The sequence below is a fragment of the Ovis canadensis genome, chromosome 3 (assembly GCF_042477335.2).
Source record: "Ovis canadensis isolate MfBH-ARS-UI-01 breed Bighorn chromosome 3, ARS-UI_OviCan_v2, whole genome shotgun sequence".
In the NCBI taxonomy this organism is placed as follows: domain Eukaryota; kingdom Metazoa; phylum Chordata; class Mammalia; order Artiodactyla; family Bovidae; genus Ovis; species Ovis canadensis.
This window is the reverse complement of record NC_091247.1, coordinates 28,148,361-28,164,735: the sequence shown is the minus strand read 5'-3', so window position 1 is coordinate 28,164,735 and position 16,375 is coordinate 28,148,361. Positions and strand designations below refer to the sequence as shown.

Below are 16,375 nucleotides of genomic sequence, written 5' to 3'. Positions count from 1 at the left end.
ATAAAATTGTGGTAAAATATAACTTAGCCTATTATGAGTTGGTGGTGAAAGTGACTTTGAATGTCAGTATATTGGCATTTTTTACTTGCTTGCAATTGACTTTTAATCTCAATTAAATGCTTTTTACTTCAAGGATCTCTTAATATATTTTATTACTAATTTTAAATTTAAACTGATCAGATGCTATTTTAATTAATAGAATAGTAATAAGTTTAATTATTATACTGAAACTAATACCTATTTTATGTTTCTCTTTTATGTGTAGTTTTGTTTTGTTTTGTTTCTGGCCACCATTTAAGAATTCTGAGGTCTGATCAAAATTTTTACCTAATTTATTTTACTTAATTCACTTAATAAATTTATTCAACCAGTGTCAAATACCTACATGGAATACTGTACTTGAGTTTAGAGACACTGGTGAAGAAAACATTCTGCCCAACATCATCAAATTTGACTTTTTTGTGTGGTAAATACAGACAAGTAAACCAGTGATTGCAGTATAATGATTGTAATGCTGTTGACTGACTGACTTTATTTAACATAGTGATTCTCTCCCTTAGAATTATTATCTTTCCTTTATGGGTTTTTTGGTACCAAGTTAACCAAAGACTAGATTATATTAGAGTTGTTTGGGATTTTTTCTTCTCTCTAATAAGTTAGAAATAAGAAAGCTGAGACCGTGCTCCACAGCTTTGAAGAGTACAGTTGACCCTTGAAAAACACAGGTTTGAGCTGCCCAGGTTCGCTTATACATGGATTGTTTCTGTTCAAATCCTAAAAGATGATGTTGTGAAAGTGCTGCACTCGGTATGCCAGCAAATTTGGAAAACTCAGCAGTAGCCACAGAACTGGAAAAGGTCAGTTTCCATTCCAGTCCCCAAAAGAGGCAATGCCAAAGAATGCTCGCACTACCACACAGTTGCACTCATCTCACACACTAGCAAAGTAATGCACAGAATTCTCCAAGCCAGGGTTCAGCAGTACATGAACGGTGAACTTCCAGATGTTCAAGCTGGATTTAGAAAAGGCAGAGGAACCAGAGATCAAATTGTCAATATCCATTGCATCATCGAAAAAGCAAGAGAGTTCCAGAAAAAATATACTTTTCCTTTATTGACTGCACCAAAGCCTTTGACTGTATGGATCACAATAAACTGTGGAAAATTCTTCAGGCAATGGGAAAACCAGACTACCTTACCTGCCTCCAGAGGTCTCTGTATGCAGTTCAAGAAGCAGCAGTTAGAACCAGACATGAAACAATGGAATGGTTCCAAATTGGGAAAGGAATATGACAAGGCTGTATTTTGTCACCCTGGGCCTGGAAGAAGCACAGGCTGGAATCAAGATTACTGGGAGCAATATCAATATCCTCAGATATGCAGATGACACCACCCTTATGGTAGAAAGTGAAGAGTAACTAAAGAGCTTCTTGATGAAACTGAAAGAGGAGAGTGAAAAAGCTGGCTTAAAACTCAACGTTTGGAAAACTAAGATCATGGCATCTGGCCCCATCACTTGATACAAATAAATAGGTGGGGGAAAAGTTGAAGCAGTGACAGATTTTATTTTCTTGGGCTCCAAAATCACTGCAAATAGTGACTGCAGCCATGAAATTAAGGGACTCTTGCTCCTTGGAAGAAAAGCTATGACAGACCTAGACACTGTATTAAAAAGAAGAGACATCACTGGGCTGACAAAGGTTTGTTGTCAAAGCTATAGTTTTTCCAGTAATCATGTACAGATGCAAGAGTTGGACTATAAATAAGGTTGAGCAGCAAAGAGATGCCTTTGAGGTGTGGTGCTGCAAAGGACTCTTTGAGAGTCCCTTGGACAGCAAGGAAGTCAAACCAGTCAATCCTAAAGGAAATCAGCCTGGAATATTCATTGGAAGGACTGAAGCTGAAGCTCCAATACTTTGGCCACCTGATGGAGAAAGCCAGCTCATTGGAAAAGACCCTGATGCTGCAAAAGATTGAGGGCAAGAGGAGAAACGGGTGACAGAGGATGAGATGCTTGGATGGCATCACTGACTCAATGGACATGAGTTTGAGCCAACCTAGGGAGATAGTGAAGGACAGGGTAACCTAGCATGCTATAGTCCATGGAGTCCCAAAGAGTCAGACACAACTCAGCGACCAAACAGCAAAAAAATATACCTGTGTACATGTGTCTGTTACCTCTTTATGTTACTGTTAAGGCTTCTGGTCAACAGCAGTATGACTATTAGTAATTAAGTTTGAGGAAAGTCAGAATTTATACATACGTTTTTGGTGGTGTCAGTGCTTCTAGCCTCTGTGTTGGTCAAGGGTCAGCTGTATTCCAATCTCAACAAAATGAATAATTTAATTTGAGTGGCTTTGTTTCTTTCTGTTTTATAGATAAATTTATTTTTGAATACTAGCTACTTTCTTGTTTAAAAAAATTTTTTTAACATCCTACATTTCTACATTAAAGCATTATTTAACTGTACTGTATTGTCTGAGGAGTGTTTCAAGATCATACTCTGTAGAATACTGTACTTCAAAAAGTTTTATGACGGTTGTGAGTTCTTATTTTTGCATGTGTGTGTTTTGTTGGGGTAGGGGTAGGTTTTAAGAGTGTCCTCATGTTCAGTAATCACAGAGATAATTTAGTTTTCACTAAAGATGTAAGATTCAGGCAGTCTTGAAATCATATAGGGCTTTTTGATGAAATAATGGATATTGGCAAGTTGAGTAGAGATAGGAATGAGATATAATACTGGTATGAACTGCATAGTTAAAAACAGGCCCTTTGACTAGTGAAGATAGATGCTAAAAGGGAATTACTTAGTTGCTTTTAGAAAAAAATTAAAGGTAGTAGAAGTGGAAGCAGCAGATATTTATTTTGGTTTATAGTTGTTCCTTATATTGTTTGCATACTTATTGTCATAAAATGTATAAATTTAAGATAGCACATTTGACAGTTAGGCATTTTGCCTTTTATGTTAGTCAGTCTGTTAAGATGATGTGGAAGATTATATTTCAACTAGAATTATGTTGGTTTTAAATTCATTGAAGCCTTGATTTTTTTTCCCCAGTAAAAATTCTATATATGGTAAATACATAGTTAAAATTTTATAGGTAAAAAATTTGCATGGTTTATTTCCCCATGTAACCTCAAACATATCCTAGATTTATGAATGGTATATGGCATTAAACATTCTTCATGAGGCAGAATATTACTGAAAGCTTTAAGTGAATTATTCAGATATAATAGTTTATTTATAGTTTGTAGCAGAATTAATATTTATATATAAGTATAAATATTATAATAGTTTCTAGCAGAATATAACTGAAAGCTTTAAGTGAACTACTCAAATGTAGTTTTAAAAAACTCAGTCTAATTATTAGCTGTGCATCCTTGAATAGGGATTTAGCTTCTCTAAGCCTATTGTTTCACAAGTAAAATGGAGACAATATGTTTGTCTTGGAGAGTTGTTAGGATAACATATTTTTGTTCTGAGGCTGCAAACTACTGCAGCTAAGTTGCTTAAAATGGCTGCGCTTTGCTGGAGCAGCCGTGAAGAGATACCCCACATGAAGGTAAGAGAAACTCCAGCAAGACGGTAGCTGTTAGAGGCATCAGAGGGCAGACAGACTGAAACCATAATCACAGAAAACTAGTCGATCTAATCATACGGACCACAGCCTTGTCTAACTCAGTGAAACTAAGCCATGCTGTGTGGGGCCACCCAAGACGAATAGGTCATGGTGGAGAGGTCTAACAGAATGTGGTCCACTGGAGAAGGGAATGGCAAACCACTTCAGTATTCTTGCCTTGAGAACCCCATGAACAGTATGAAAAGGCAAAATGATAGGGTACTGAAGGGGGAACTCCCCGGATCAGTAGGGGCCCAATATACTACAGGAGATCAGTGGAGAAATAACTCCAGAAAGAATGAAGGGATGGAGCCAAAGCAAAATCAGTACCCAGTGGTGCATGGCACTGGTGATAGAAGTAAGGTCCGATGCTGTAAAGAGCAATATTGCATAGGAACCTGGATCAAGGCAAATTGGAAGTGGTCAAACAGGAGATGGCAAGAGTGAATGTCAACATTCTAGGAATCAGCAAACTAAAATGGACTGCAATGGGTGAATTTAACTCATTATATATCTACTACTGTGGGCAGGAATCCCTTAGAAGAAATGGAGTAGCCATCATGGTCAACAGAAGAGTCTGAAATGCAGTACTTGAATGCAAGCTCAAAAACGACAGACCAAGGCAAACCGTTCAGTATCACAGTGATCCAAGGCTGTGCCCCAACCAGTAATGCTGAAGAAGCTGAAGTTGAACGGTTCTATGAAGACCTACAAGACATTCTTGAACTAACACCCAAAAAAGATGTCCTTTTCAATATAGGGGACTGGAATGCAAAAGTAGGAAGTCAAGAAACACCTGGGGTAACAGGCAAATTTGGCCTTGGAATACGGAATGAAGCAGGGCAAAGGCTAATATAGTTTTGCCAAGAGACCACACTGGTCATAGCAAACACCCTCTTCCAACAACACAAGAGAAGACTCTACACATGGACATCACCAGATGGTCAACACCAAAATCAGATTGATTATATTCTTTGCAGCCAAAGATGGAGAAGCTCCATATAGTCAGCAAAAACAAGACCAGGAGCTGACTGTGGCTCAGATCATGAATTCCATATTGCCAAATTCAGACTTAAATTGAAGAAAGTAGGGAAAACCACTAGACCATTCAGGTATGACCTAAATCAAATTCCTAATGATTATACAGTGGAAGTGAGAAATAGATTTAAGGGACTAGATCTGATAGATAGAGTGCCTGATGAACTATGGACGGAAGTTCGTGACATTGTAGAGGAGACAGGGATCAAGACCATCCCCATGGAAAAGAAATGCAAAAAAGCAAAATGGTTGCCTGAGGAGGCTTTACAAATAGCTGTGAAAAGAAAAGAAGCGAAAAGCAAAGGAGAAAAGGAAAGATACAAGCATCTGAATGCAGAGTTCCAAAGAATAGCAAGGAGAGATAAGAAAGCCTTCCTCAGTGATCAGTACAAAGAAATAGAGGAAAACAACAGAATGGGAAAGACTAGAGATCTTTTCAAGAAAATCAGAGATACCAAGGGGACATTTCATGCAAAAATGGGCTCGATAAAGGACAGAAATGGTATGGACCTAACAGAAGCAGAAGATACTAAGAAGAGGTGGCAAGAATATACAGAAGAACTGTACAAAAAAGATCTTCATGACCCAGATAATCTCTATGGTGTGATCACTCACCTAGAGCCAGACATCCTGGAGTGTGAAGTCAAGTGGGCCTTGGAAAACATCACTACGAACAAAGCTAGTGGAGGTGATGGAATTCCAGTGGAGCTGTTTCAGATCCTTAAAGATGATGCTGTGCAAGTGCTGCACTCAATATGCCAGCAAATTTGGAAAACTCAGCAGTGGCCACAGGACTAGAAAAGGTCAGTTTTCATTCCATTCCCAAAGAAAGGCAATGCCAAAGAATGTTCAAACTACCGCACAATTGCACTCATCTCACACACTAGTAAAGTAATACTCAAAATTCTCCAAGCCAGGCTTCAGCAATATGTGAACCATGAACTTCCAGATGTTCAAGCTGGTTTTAGAAAAGGCAGAAGAACCAGAGATCAAATTGCCAACATCCGCTGGATCATGGAAAAAGCAAGAGAGTTCCAGAAAACCATCTATTTCTGCGTTATTGACTAAGCCAAAGCCTTTGACTGTGTGGATGACAATAAACTGTGGAAAAATCTGAAAGAGATGGGAATACCAGAGCACCTGATCTGCCTATTGAGAAACCTATATGCAGGTCAGGAAGCAACAGTTAGAACTGGACATGGAACAACAGACTGGTTCCAAATAGGAAAAGGAGTACGTCAAGGCTGTATATTGTCACCCTGCTTATTTAACTTATATGCAGAGTACATCATGAGAAATGCTGGTCTGGAAGAAGCACAAGCTGGAATCAAGATTGCTGGGAGAAATATCAATAACCTCAGATATGCAGATGACACCACCCTTATGACAGAAAATGAAAAGGAACTAAAAAGCCTCTTGATGAAAGTGAAAGTGGAGAGTGAAAAAGTCGGCTTAAAGCTCAACATTCAGAAAACGAAGATCATGGCATCTGGTCTCATCACTTCATGAGAAATAGAAGGGGAAACAGTGTCAGACTTTTAGTTTTTTTGTTGTTTTTTTTTTTTTTTGCTCCAAAATCACTGCAGATGGTGACTGCAGCCATGAAATTAAAAGACGCTTACTCCTTGAAAGTTGTGACCAATCTAGACAGCATATTCAAAAGCAGAGGCATTACTTTGCCAACAAAGGTCTGTCTAGTCAAGGCCATGGTTTTTCCTGTGGTCATGTATGGATGTGAGAGTTGGACTATAAAGAAAGCTGAGCACCGAAGAATTGATGCTTTTGAACTATGGTGTTGGAGAAGACTCTTGAGAGTCCCTTGGACTGCAAGGAGATCCAACTAGTCCATTCTAAAGGAGATCAGTCCTCGGTGTTCTTTGGAAGAAATGATGCTAAAGCTGAAACTCCAGTACTCTGGCCACCTGATGCAAAGAGTTGACTCATTGGAAAAGACTGATGCTGGGAGGGATTGGGGGCAGGAAAAGAAGGGGATGACAGAGGATGAGATGGCTGGATGGCATCACCAACTCGATGGACGTGAGTTTGGGTGAACTCTCAGAGTTGGTGATGGACAGGGAGGTCTGGCGTGCTGCAATTCATGGGGTTGCAAAGAGTCGGACACGACTGTGCAACTGGACTGAACTGAACTGAAGTTGCTTAAAACAAAAGAGGACAAGCTGTGGCAAATAGAGTTCAATATGATATAGCATTTTATGTACAGTCTACTTTCTCAGTGTCCAGTTAAGAATGCTCAACAAGAGTTTACTACTTCTCTAAAAGAGTTACTGTGTACAGGACAATAATAAGTCTATATTAATGTGCAAATCCAGGTTGAATGGGGCTCACAAATAGGTGCCTTTTTGTTTCTCAACAAAATAATACTCCATGTCTTGGATCCTTACGATCTAGTGTGTAATATCAACTCTGAATATGAAATCATTAAATGGGCTTTCTAAAGTAGGTGAAAAAGCTGATTATATTGAACATAGAAAACCTGTTTAAGACAGTATGCCAGAACACAGGATAAAGGTCTAACTGATATGTATTATTAGAAATGTGTAGCCAGTATTCTGAAGTGATTTATGTGCATATTGAGAAGCTCTACTCTGAAATCTTTTTCCTGCTGAAGTCTAGTAAAGTATTAAGTGGATAAGCTGTGGGTTAGAAGTAATTATAAGTAATACCTTAAAGTGAAATAGACATCCTCATTGTAGAGTTTTTCCAGCTATGCATTCTTTATTGTTTACCTGTTCCAACTAACTAGTTATCTTTCATTATCATCTTATCCTTCTTGAGCTTTCCAGAGCCTTACCTTCTGAAACAGACCCTGCCTAGTAAGCCTATATGCAGCTGTACCCTTTTCAGGGCCCCGAATCTTGTAGTTGGATTAGCTTTTTCTTTTTCTTTTTTTTTCCAAAATTAATAGTTGACAGCCTGAATCCAAGATGAAACCTTAATTTATCTTGATTCTAATCCATTAGCCTCCAAACTTCTATCAGAATAATCAAGTAGACCTTTTTTCTTTTTTGAAATAAAAACTATCTACTGAGAAAGATTTGAGAATCTATGTTTTTAAAAAACAGAAAAAAATATTAGGTTCAGGAGCTGCCTTTTCAGATCCTAGGGAGGTAGAAAATGAGATGTATTTTGTTACAGTTTCAGTTGTGTATTTCTCTCCCCTGTATTTTTCTCAGTATCTTAAGATCTTTTTAATGTCTGATATTTAATAGGGAAGGATTTTAAAACAGTGGACTTCTCAAGGAAATTAATGAAAACTTATCATATTACTTCTGCTAGTATATTTATTAGGTGTTTGTCTTCATTCAGTTGTCATGAATGAGCTTGATAGATACCTGTGTAAATAGCATATAAAGGGCAGCATACAGCTGTGTGATAACCTCTGGCCTAAGCGTCTTGGCTGACTAGCTGCATGTCACATCACTTTTGGACCATAGTGACTTTATCTGTGAAATTAATAGCACAGCTCTCCATGCCCTGTATGTCTTATTAAGCTAGTGATTAAGGATTCATAAATGTTAGGGGTGAGGTCCGTGATAAATTGAAGGGAGTGTTATCCCTTTAACACATTTGGTGGAGAACACATCTGCTTTTAGATGACCAGTAGCAATAGTATGGTGGGCTTTCCCAAATGATTCAGTGGTAAAGAATCCACCTACCCAGCAGGAGACTTTTGAGTTCAGTCCCTAGGTCAGGAAGATCCCCTGGAGAAGGAAATGGCAACCCATTCCAGTGTGCTTGTCTGGGAAATCCCATGGACAGAGGAGCCTGGCAGGCTACAGTCCATCATGGTACAAAAGAACTGGACATGACTTAGTGAAAACAGGAGCAGCAGCAATGGTGTGAATATAAATGACCAGTTTGTTTGCTTTTAATAATTTTGAAATGATTTCAGACTTAAAGTCATTAACAGTTTTTAAAAAATCTAGTTTATCCCAAGTTTTCCAAATATTAAGTGAATTTGCTTTATTGTTCTTTCCCTCTGCTCTATCCCCCTCTGTATTAGGTGTCCCTTCACACCCATTTTTTTTTCCTGATATTTTGAAAAGGAAGTTGCAGACACAATATCCCTTACTCATAAACATGTCAGTGTATGTGTGTGTGTCCTGAAAATTTAATCTTGAACTGTTTCTCAGCCTTTTATGACCTCAACATTTTTTAAAGGTATAGGTGAATATTGTAAACTGTCCCTAAATTTCATATTGTTTTTGATGATATGCTTTCAGTGTTTAACTCGCCCCTGCCCCATCTTTTTTTTACTTTTATTTTTTTTTTTGATTGCATGGTTTATGGGATCTTAGTTCCCTGATCAGGGATTGAACCCTGACCCTTGGCAGTGAAAAGTGTGGAATCCTAACCACTGGATCAGCAGGGAATTCCCTAAAAGCAACCACATTTTAAATGTTTAACATATATTTTAAATTGAGTTTAAATGCTTATATTTAATTACTTTGTAAGGAATCAAAGGCATCTTGACCCTTTGTGCAATTAATTTTTCAACTTTATGTATGAAAATGCTAATTATAATTAGTCTTCTAGAACTGAAATTCCAAGATTTTAAAATCTCAGAGCAGTTTGGCATTGTTAGACATTTTATGTTGTCAAAGAGTACATCAGGAGTTTGATGTATTAGGAGCTGATAGATTATAATCAAGAAATAAATAGACACGGGAGAAATTTGTGTTGTATATTGATAGGACTACTTAGAAGGTACTAAATAAAATTATCATTTTCTGGGATAAGTATGTATTTTGAATTTGCTATTGAAATCTTTAGTTCATTAAAAATAAAGAGGTAGGATTAGGCCTTATGTTTCAGATAATGATAAGCAGTGGTACAGACATAGTAATGAGTAAGAAGGAGAGAATTGAACATTAGGGTACTGTTAGGAAATTTATGTGAAAAATAGGTCTGGAATACAGGTTTGAAAAGTAAGCTGAAGAATGTAGAGCAGGTACTGTAGCAGGATGCTGTAGGATTTTAGTATAAAATGACATCATCACTGTAGTCTTTGAATGGGAAGACATAATCATTGTTTATAAAAACAAATTGGAGTGATAAGCAGAGTACCGTTTCCCTATGAAAAGGTTAAAGAATTGTTAGAGACTCAAATGGGCTAATGATCAGTTATTGCTGTGAACAACTGATAGTACTATAAACAGATTAAAATAGGAAACTAGAAGGATTAATAGTAGTGAAAAGATCATGACAGTATTTACAACACTGAATTCTTTTTAGAATTTTTATATATGAGCACAAATTTATGGTAGAACTGGAATGAACCTGAGAATTTGATGTTAATGACTTTGGTGTATAAAATTACACACTTCTAAGGTATTGCAGAACTAGACCATAGGCAGTTGATACTACATTAAATATTTACAAATATGTGTGTACTCACCGTGCATCAGATGCTGTTTTAGGCACTAGGTATCTAGCGTGTAGGTGAATATAGCCCTGTGGCATTTAAAAATAGGGCCAAGGATTCAAATAAATAATGAATGTGTATAATATCCTGGATGATGGGAAATTTAATGAAGAAAAATAAAGCTAGGATAGTGGGAACTGAAAGTTAGAGAGCAATTTTCTAACCCACTTCACTCTCCAGGATTATAACTCTTTTACTGCTCCTTATCCCTATAAATCTTTTTGGCCTTCAATGCCTCTCTATAACTTTGCACTGACAGTGTGTCCTTGGCACCATCTGTACTCTGGCCTGGATTGTACATAACAGCAGTACTCTAAATAGAAGTAAATTGCAGTAGTATAAAGCTGACAGTGGATTTTGTTCATCTGAACTACTAAGTATGCATTTTCCAGTTTTCTATACATTTTTCTTTTTTAAAAGGACACTGTCAAGTACTTTTAAGTGTTTATTTGTCATAAGAACAGTTACCTGCTTCTATTACTAATTTTTGTTTTTATCGACTGCCCTTTAGTATTCTTTGGAATGGGATATAAAGAGGTTTTTTTATTCATTTGTTTTAAATGACCGACGTTAAAACTCTAGAAATAATAAATATGTTTACTGCTCCTATTTTTCGTCTGTAAAACAGTAGTGTTTTATGGAGAGTGTTTAAAATTTTTAATAATTAGCTTGTGATTTAGCTTTATTATGTTGTGGGTTTTTTAAGTTTGAAGTTTAATTAGGTTAACTGAGAAATCATTTTTCTTTACATACAAGTGTATATGACTTAATGAATTTTTATATATTCCAAAAAAGTAGATTTAGTTGTTGGTATTCCATTAACATTGTGGATAAATTTCAATCAGCCTTTATTTTTAGTGACTTGAAATCTAAGTGGCTATAGCTATTTGTAACCTGTTTGTTAATATAACTGAAAATTTTGTTAGTGGTTTCAATATTCTGGTATTGATACTACTATGTATAACATTAGTTGTTGTAATTATGTTTTAAATTAAGCTTCTAAAAACAAATACAGGTTTTGTGTATGATGTTAGATGTTTTTAAACTAAACTTCCAAGATCAAATACAGGGTTGGGTTGGTTTTTTTTTTTTTTTTTTTTCATGTTTTCTAGTTTCTTTTTTCCCCCATATATTATAGCCACACACATAAGTAAATGTGTGAGAGTTCCTGTTCAACTTTAATTTTATGTTATACCATATAGGAATTAGTAGGATGAATATTTTTTATTGACTGCCTTTTTAGTTTAAGTGACTTACTTGAGGAGTGACTTTGTAGAAAATATTTGCTGACCATAGTTGCTTTGTTGTAGGAGGACTGACAAATGGTAGTGGTCGATATATCTCTGCAGCACCTGGAGCAGAAGCAAAATACCGAAGTGCTTCAGGCACTTCCAGTCTATTTAGCTCCAGCAGCCAGCTCTTTCCTCCTTCTCGGCTTCGGTATAATAGGTCTGATATTATGCCTTCTGGCCGAAGTAGATTATTAGAAGATTTCAGAAACAACCGCTTCCCAAACCTTCAACTTAGAGACTTGATTGGACACATAGTTGAGTTTTCTCAAGACCAGCATGGTTCTAGGTAGGTGATTATGATTTATGGTACTTTCCACTGCATTTTTGCTTTGAAAGAGCCAAGATTTTTCTTGACCGGGATTATTTAACCTGTATAAAAATTGGAATTGTTTAAAAAATAAATATCCAATATGGATTTTTCTTTCACATGAGGATAAACTATAAAAATACAGATATTTATTTTTTATGGTTCTTGAGTTTTCTATAATAAAAAATAGTAATGCTCTTTTGTTGGACTATTTTTATTATATTGACCAAATACATTTAACTTCTTTAAACTTCCTTTTGAAAATAGTGCTCTGAATTACATTTATGGACTTGTGTCCCTGATGTGTATAGTTGTCTAAAAAAATGTTTAAAACAAAGTTAAATGCTTTGTGTTCCTTTAAACAGGATTTGTGTGTACTATAATATTTGAAGTACATGCAATTTAGTGTTCTCAAGATAATACACAGAAACGAAAATAGTATTCAAATTCTAACACATTTGCTAAATTTGAGATATCTCAGTAATAATATAATTATTAATAATGAATAACCAGTAATATCATTTTAGTCTTTTTATTGATTACAATACAACCAGAACTAACCCATGCATTAAACATCCATATGTCCAGATTTTTGCCAGTCTAAAAGTTTTAAATTAAGGTGTTAACAAAGATATGCTTCATAACTTTTGTTCTTTTTATTTTAAACGTATAGGATGTATTAATACTGTTTCTGGAAATAACTTTATGTGGATATATGTTGGGGTGTGTTATATTCAAATCAGACACGGATTTTGTAGGAGTTTATTGTTAATATACTGTCATGACATTAAAATGTTTCTCACATAGATTCATACAGCAAAAGCTAGAGAGAGCTACTCCAGCTGAGCGACAGATGGTTTTTAATGAAATTCTACAAGCAGCCTATCAATTAATGACAGATGTTTTTGGCAACTATGTCATACAGAAATTTTTTGAGGTAAGCACGCATTCATGTTTGTTCATGCTGAATGCTTAGAAAAGCTCTGAAAGTTTATTCTTCATATAAAGTTTATTTTCATATAAAAATATATACTTGGGAGAAAATATGTACAGATTCTATATCCAGAATGCATGAAACTCAACAACAGAAAGACAGCTCAGTTTTAAAAAGGGACAAAGGACTTGAACCCACATTTCTCCAAGAAAGATACTCAAATGTGCACATGAAAAAAAGCTCAACACCCTTAGTCATTCAGTTCAGTTCAGTCGCTCAGTCGTGTCCAACTCTTTGCAACCCCATGAATCGCAGCACGCCAGGCCTCCCTGTCCATTACCAACTCCCGGAGTTCACTCAGACTCCTGTCCATCGAGTTGGTGATGCCATCCAGCCATCTCATCCTCTGTCATCCCCTTCTCCTCCTGCCCCCAATCCCTCCCAGCATCAGAGTCTTTTCCAATGAGTCAACTCTTCGCATGAGGTGGCCAAAGTACTGGAGTTTCAGCTCTAGCATCATTCCTTCCAAAGAAATCCCAGGGTTGATCTCCTTCAGAATGGACTGGTTGGATCTCCTTGCAGTCCAAGGGACTCTCAAGAGTCTTCTCCAACACCACAGTTCAAAAGCATCAATTCTTCGACGCTCAGCCTTCTTCACAGTCCAACTCTCACATCCATATATGACCACAGGAAAAACCATAGCCTTGACTAGACGGACCTTAGTCGGCAAAGTAATGTCTCTGCTTTTGAATATACTATCTAGGTTGGTCGTAACTTTTCTTCCAAGGAGTAAGCGTCTTTTAATTTCATGGCTGCAGTCACCATCTGCAGTGATTTTGGAGCCCCCAAAAATAAAGTCTGGCACTGTTTCCACTGTTTCCCCATCTGTTTCCCATGAAGTATGGGACCGGATGTCATGATCTTCGTTTTCTGAATGTTGAGCTTTAGGCCAACTTTTTCACTCTCCACTTTCACTTTCATCAAGAGGCTTTTTAGTTAGTCATTAGGGAGATGCAAATCAAAAACCATAGTTAGCTCCTTTTTATGTCTACTAGGATGGCTGTATTTTAAAATATAGAGAACAGTAAATGTTGGTGAAGATGAAGAGAAATTAGAACTCTCATACATTGTTGATGGGAATGTAAAATGGTGCAGCCACTCTGCAAGACAGTTTGGCAGTTCCTTAAAAAACTAAACATAAAATTATGATATAGCCCAGCAATTCCATTCTAGATATATACCCAAAAGTATTGAAAACAAGCACTTAAGTCAACTAGTATTCATTTCAGCATTATTTACGGTAGCCTAAACATGGAAACAGTCAAAAATGCCTGACAGATGAATGTATAAACAAAATGTGGTATATACACACGGTAGAATATTGTTCAACCATAAGAAGGAATGAAGCATTTCATACATGCTTACTCGTGGATGAAATTAAGTGAAATAAGCCAGGTACAGAAGGACAGACATTATAAGGTTCCATTTATGTGAAATACCTAGAATAGACAAATTCATAGAGACACAAAGTCGACTAGGGCTTACTAGTCTACTAGTCGACCGGTCGGGGAAAGAGTGGGGTTATTGTTTATGAGTATAGTGTTTGTGTTTGAGGTAATGGAAAAGATTTGGAATCAAATTGTGATGACTGTTGCACATGGTGAGAATATAGTCAATACCACTGAAGTAAAAATGTTGTATTTTATGGTTAAAATGTTACATTTTGTGGTATATATTTATTTTTTAAGTGTATGGTCTTTGTACTAAATGAGGAGTTTAATACCTAAATGCTTTCTCTGTACCTACATGCCAAATGTAATATTTAATAGACTGAAAACAGTGAGTTATTCAAGTTAACAAAGTAATAATCTTTTTTTTTTCTATCAGTTCGGGAGTTTGGATCAAAAATTAGCCCTAGCTACTCGTATCCGTGGTCATGTTCTACCCTTAGCATTGCAGATGTATGGCTGCCGTGTTATTCAGAAAGCATTAGAGTCTATTTCGTCTGACCAGCAGGTAATTGTAAGTTAAGACAAAATTTTTGTATTATTTTATCCAGTTTTTAGGTTTTATCTTACAGTAATCTTGGAGTGAAATGTTAACTATTTCCACACAGTGACTAACGTATTTTTAAAAAGCTATCTTAAACAATACATTCTTAATTAAAAGTTATACAACAGATCTTTGACCTGTCTTCTATTTAGTTCTTCAGCATCTGTTCTAAATGAAAATATTTAAGTACCTACTGTGTGTCAAGTACTAGGTAGTAGATGTTTCTGCTACCATTTATTCATTTGATTTTCTATAGTATAAGGGGTACATTTTACTATTTCCAGTGTTTATTTGGGTTACATTTATATTTCTGTTAATAAGAATAAATATTTTAACAACCAGCTGCATTTCTATAGGCCAGTTAAAAAATGTATTTGCAGAAAATTGCCTGGTGGTACAGTGGTTAGAACTCTGTGCTTTCCCTGCGAAGGGTGCAGATTCAGTCCCTGGTTGAGGAATCAAGGTCCCAGAAGCCACGCACCACTGCCAAAAGAAAAAAAAAGTATATACAAACTTTTAAATGTTTCACTCAACAGGAAAAGTAGCCTAAGCATCCTTTTAACAAGATTTACAGTTCTTAAAGAGAAGGAGAACACATATACATTAATTAAATAGGAAATATACCATATTCTAGGATGGAAAGATCTAAGTATTTTAAGTTTAAAGAGTTAAGTAGTTTAAGTTTAAAAAGGATTAGTGCAATTCCAATTATGTGTACTCATACAAATTTTTTTGTAAATGATCAAAATAAGTTAAAAAAATTTTTGATGTGAAGTATTTTTAAAGTCTTTCTTGAATTTGTTGCAATATTGTTTCTGTTTTATGTTTTGGATTTTTTTGGCCATGAGTCATGTGTGATCTTAGCTCACCAATGAGGGATCGAACTCACTCCCTGCATTGGAAGGCAGTCTTAACCACTGGACTACCAGGGAAGTCCCCAAAATAAATGTTTTAATTATTTTAAATAGACAAGGATATTAAGGAGAGAAGGGGATGAGGAGAACTGCTAACCCACTAGATTTTTTACATTGTGTAGTATCACTAATTAATTAATATGGTTTATGCATTAAAACAGACTTTAAAAATAAAATTCATAACCTCCCATAGATACTGTTTTGTATGTAACTGGTTTATGTATTATAGTGAAATACAGTGAGTGAAGAAAACAATTAGTTCTTAAAAGGTATTGGTAATTAGTAAGTTTAGAAAGAGATTGACTTTGACTCTCAAGCTACACACATACAATAAATTCCAGAATTAAAAACAATAACATATATGTATATATGTATGTAATCACAGCAGTGAACATCTGTGAGAAAATAACATTATTCCTCTTGAGGAAATCCCAAGCTTTAGAAGTCATTGAAATTGTGTCATAATGGAGAAAGATCAGTAGTTTGTATAGATACTTAGAGCTTCTCTGCTCTTAACTCTCAGACTGATAAAGATATTTTGGAAACAGTTTGAGAGCTTTCTGAGATGCTCTTCCCAGGTTATAATCTTCAAGTTTGCCTTGAATAAAATTTTTGAATTTTTTCTTTAAAAAATTATATTTTCTGTCTCTTTAATTTGAAAATATAAAGCATTGGGAGTAAACTTTAGATGAACCAGTTCATGTTTGGATTTTTTTTGGGGGGGGGGTCCACTCTGCATGGTTTGCAGGATTGTAAGTCCCCAGCAAGGGAT

At 36.0% G+C, this 16,375-nt stretch overlaps 1 protein-coding gene across 16 annotated transcripts in view; it reads left to right on the top strand.

Annotated features, from left to right (window-relative positions):
- The window catches only part of PUM2 (pumilio RNA binding family member 2), a 121,764-nt gene that overhangs the window by 97,048 nt on the left and 8,341 nt on the right, over window positions 1-16,375 (top strand). For 8 of the 16 annotated variants that reach the window (XM_069582631.1, XM_069582622.1, XM_069582626.1 and 5 more), the window contains 3 exons: window positions 11,415-11,682; window positions 12,511-12,640; window positions 14,525-14,653. In XM_069582631.1, the coding sequence (XP_069438732.1) occupies window positions 11,415-11,682; window positions 12,511-12,640; window positions 14,525-14,653 (527 nt within the window). Of the gene's footprint in view, window positions 1-11,414; window positions 11,683-12,510; window positions 12,641-14,524; window positions 14,660-16,375 lie in introns of all 16 variants that reach the window. The other 8 variants (XM_069582627.1, XM_069582620.1, XM_069582625.1 and 5 more) reach the window with 1 other exon arrangement.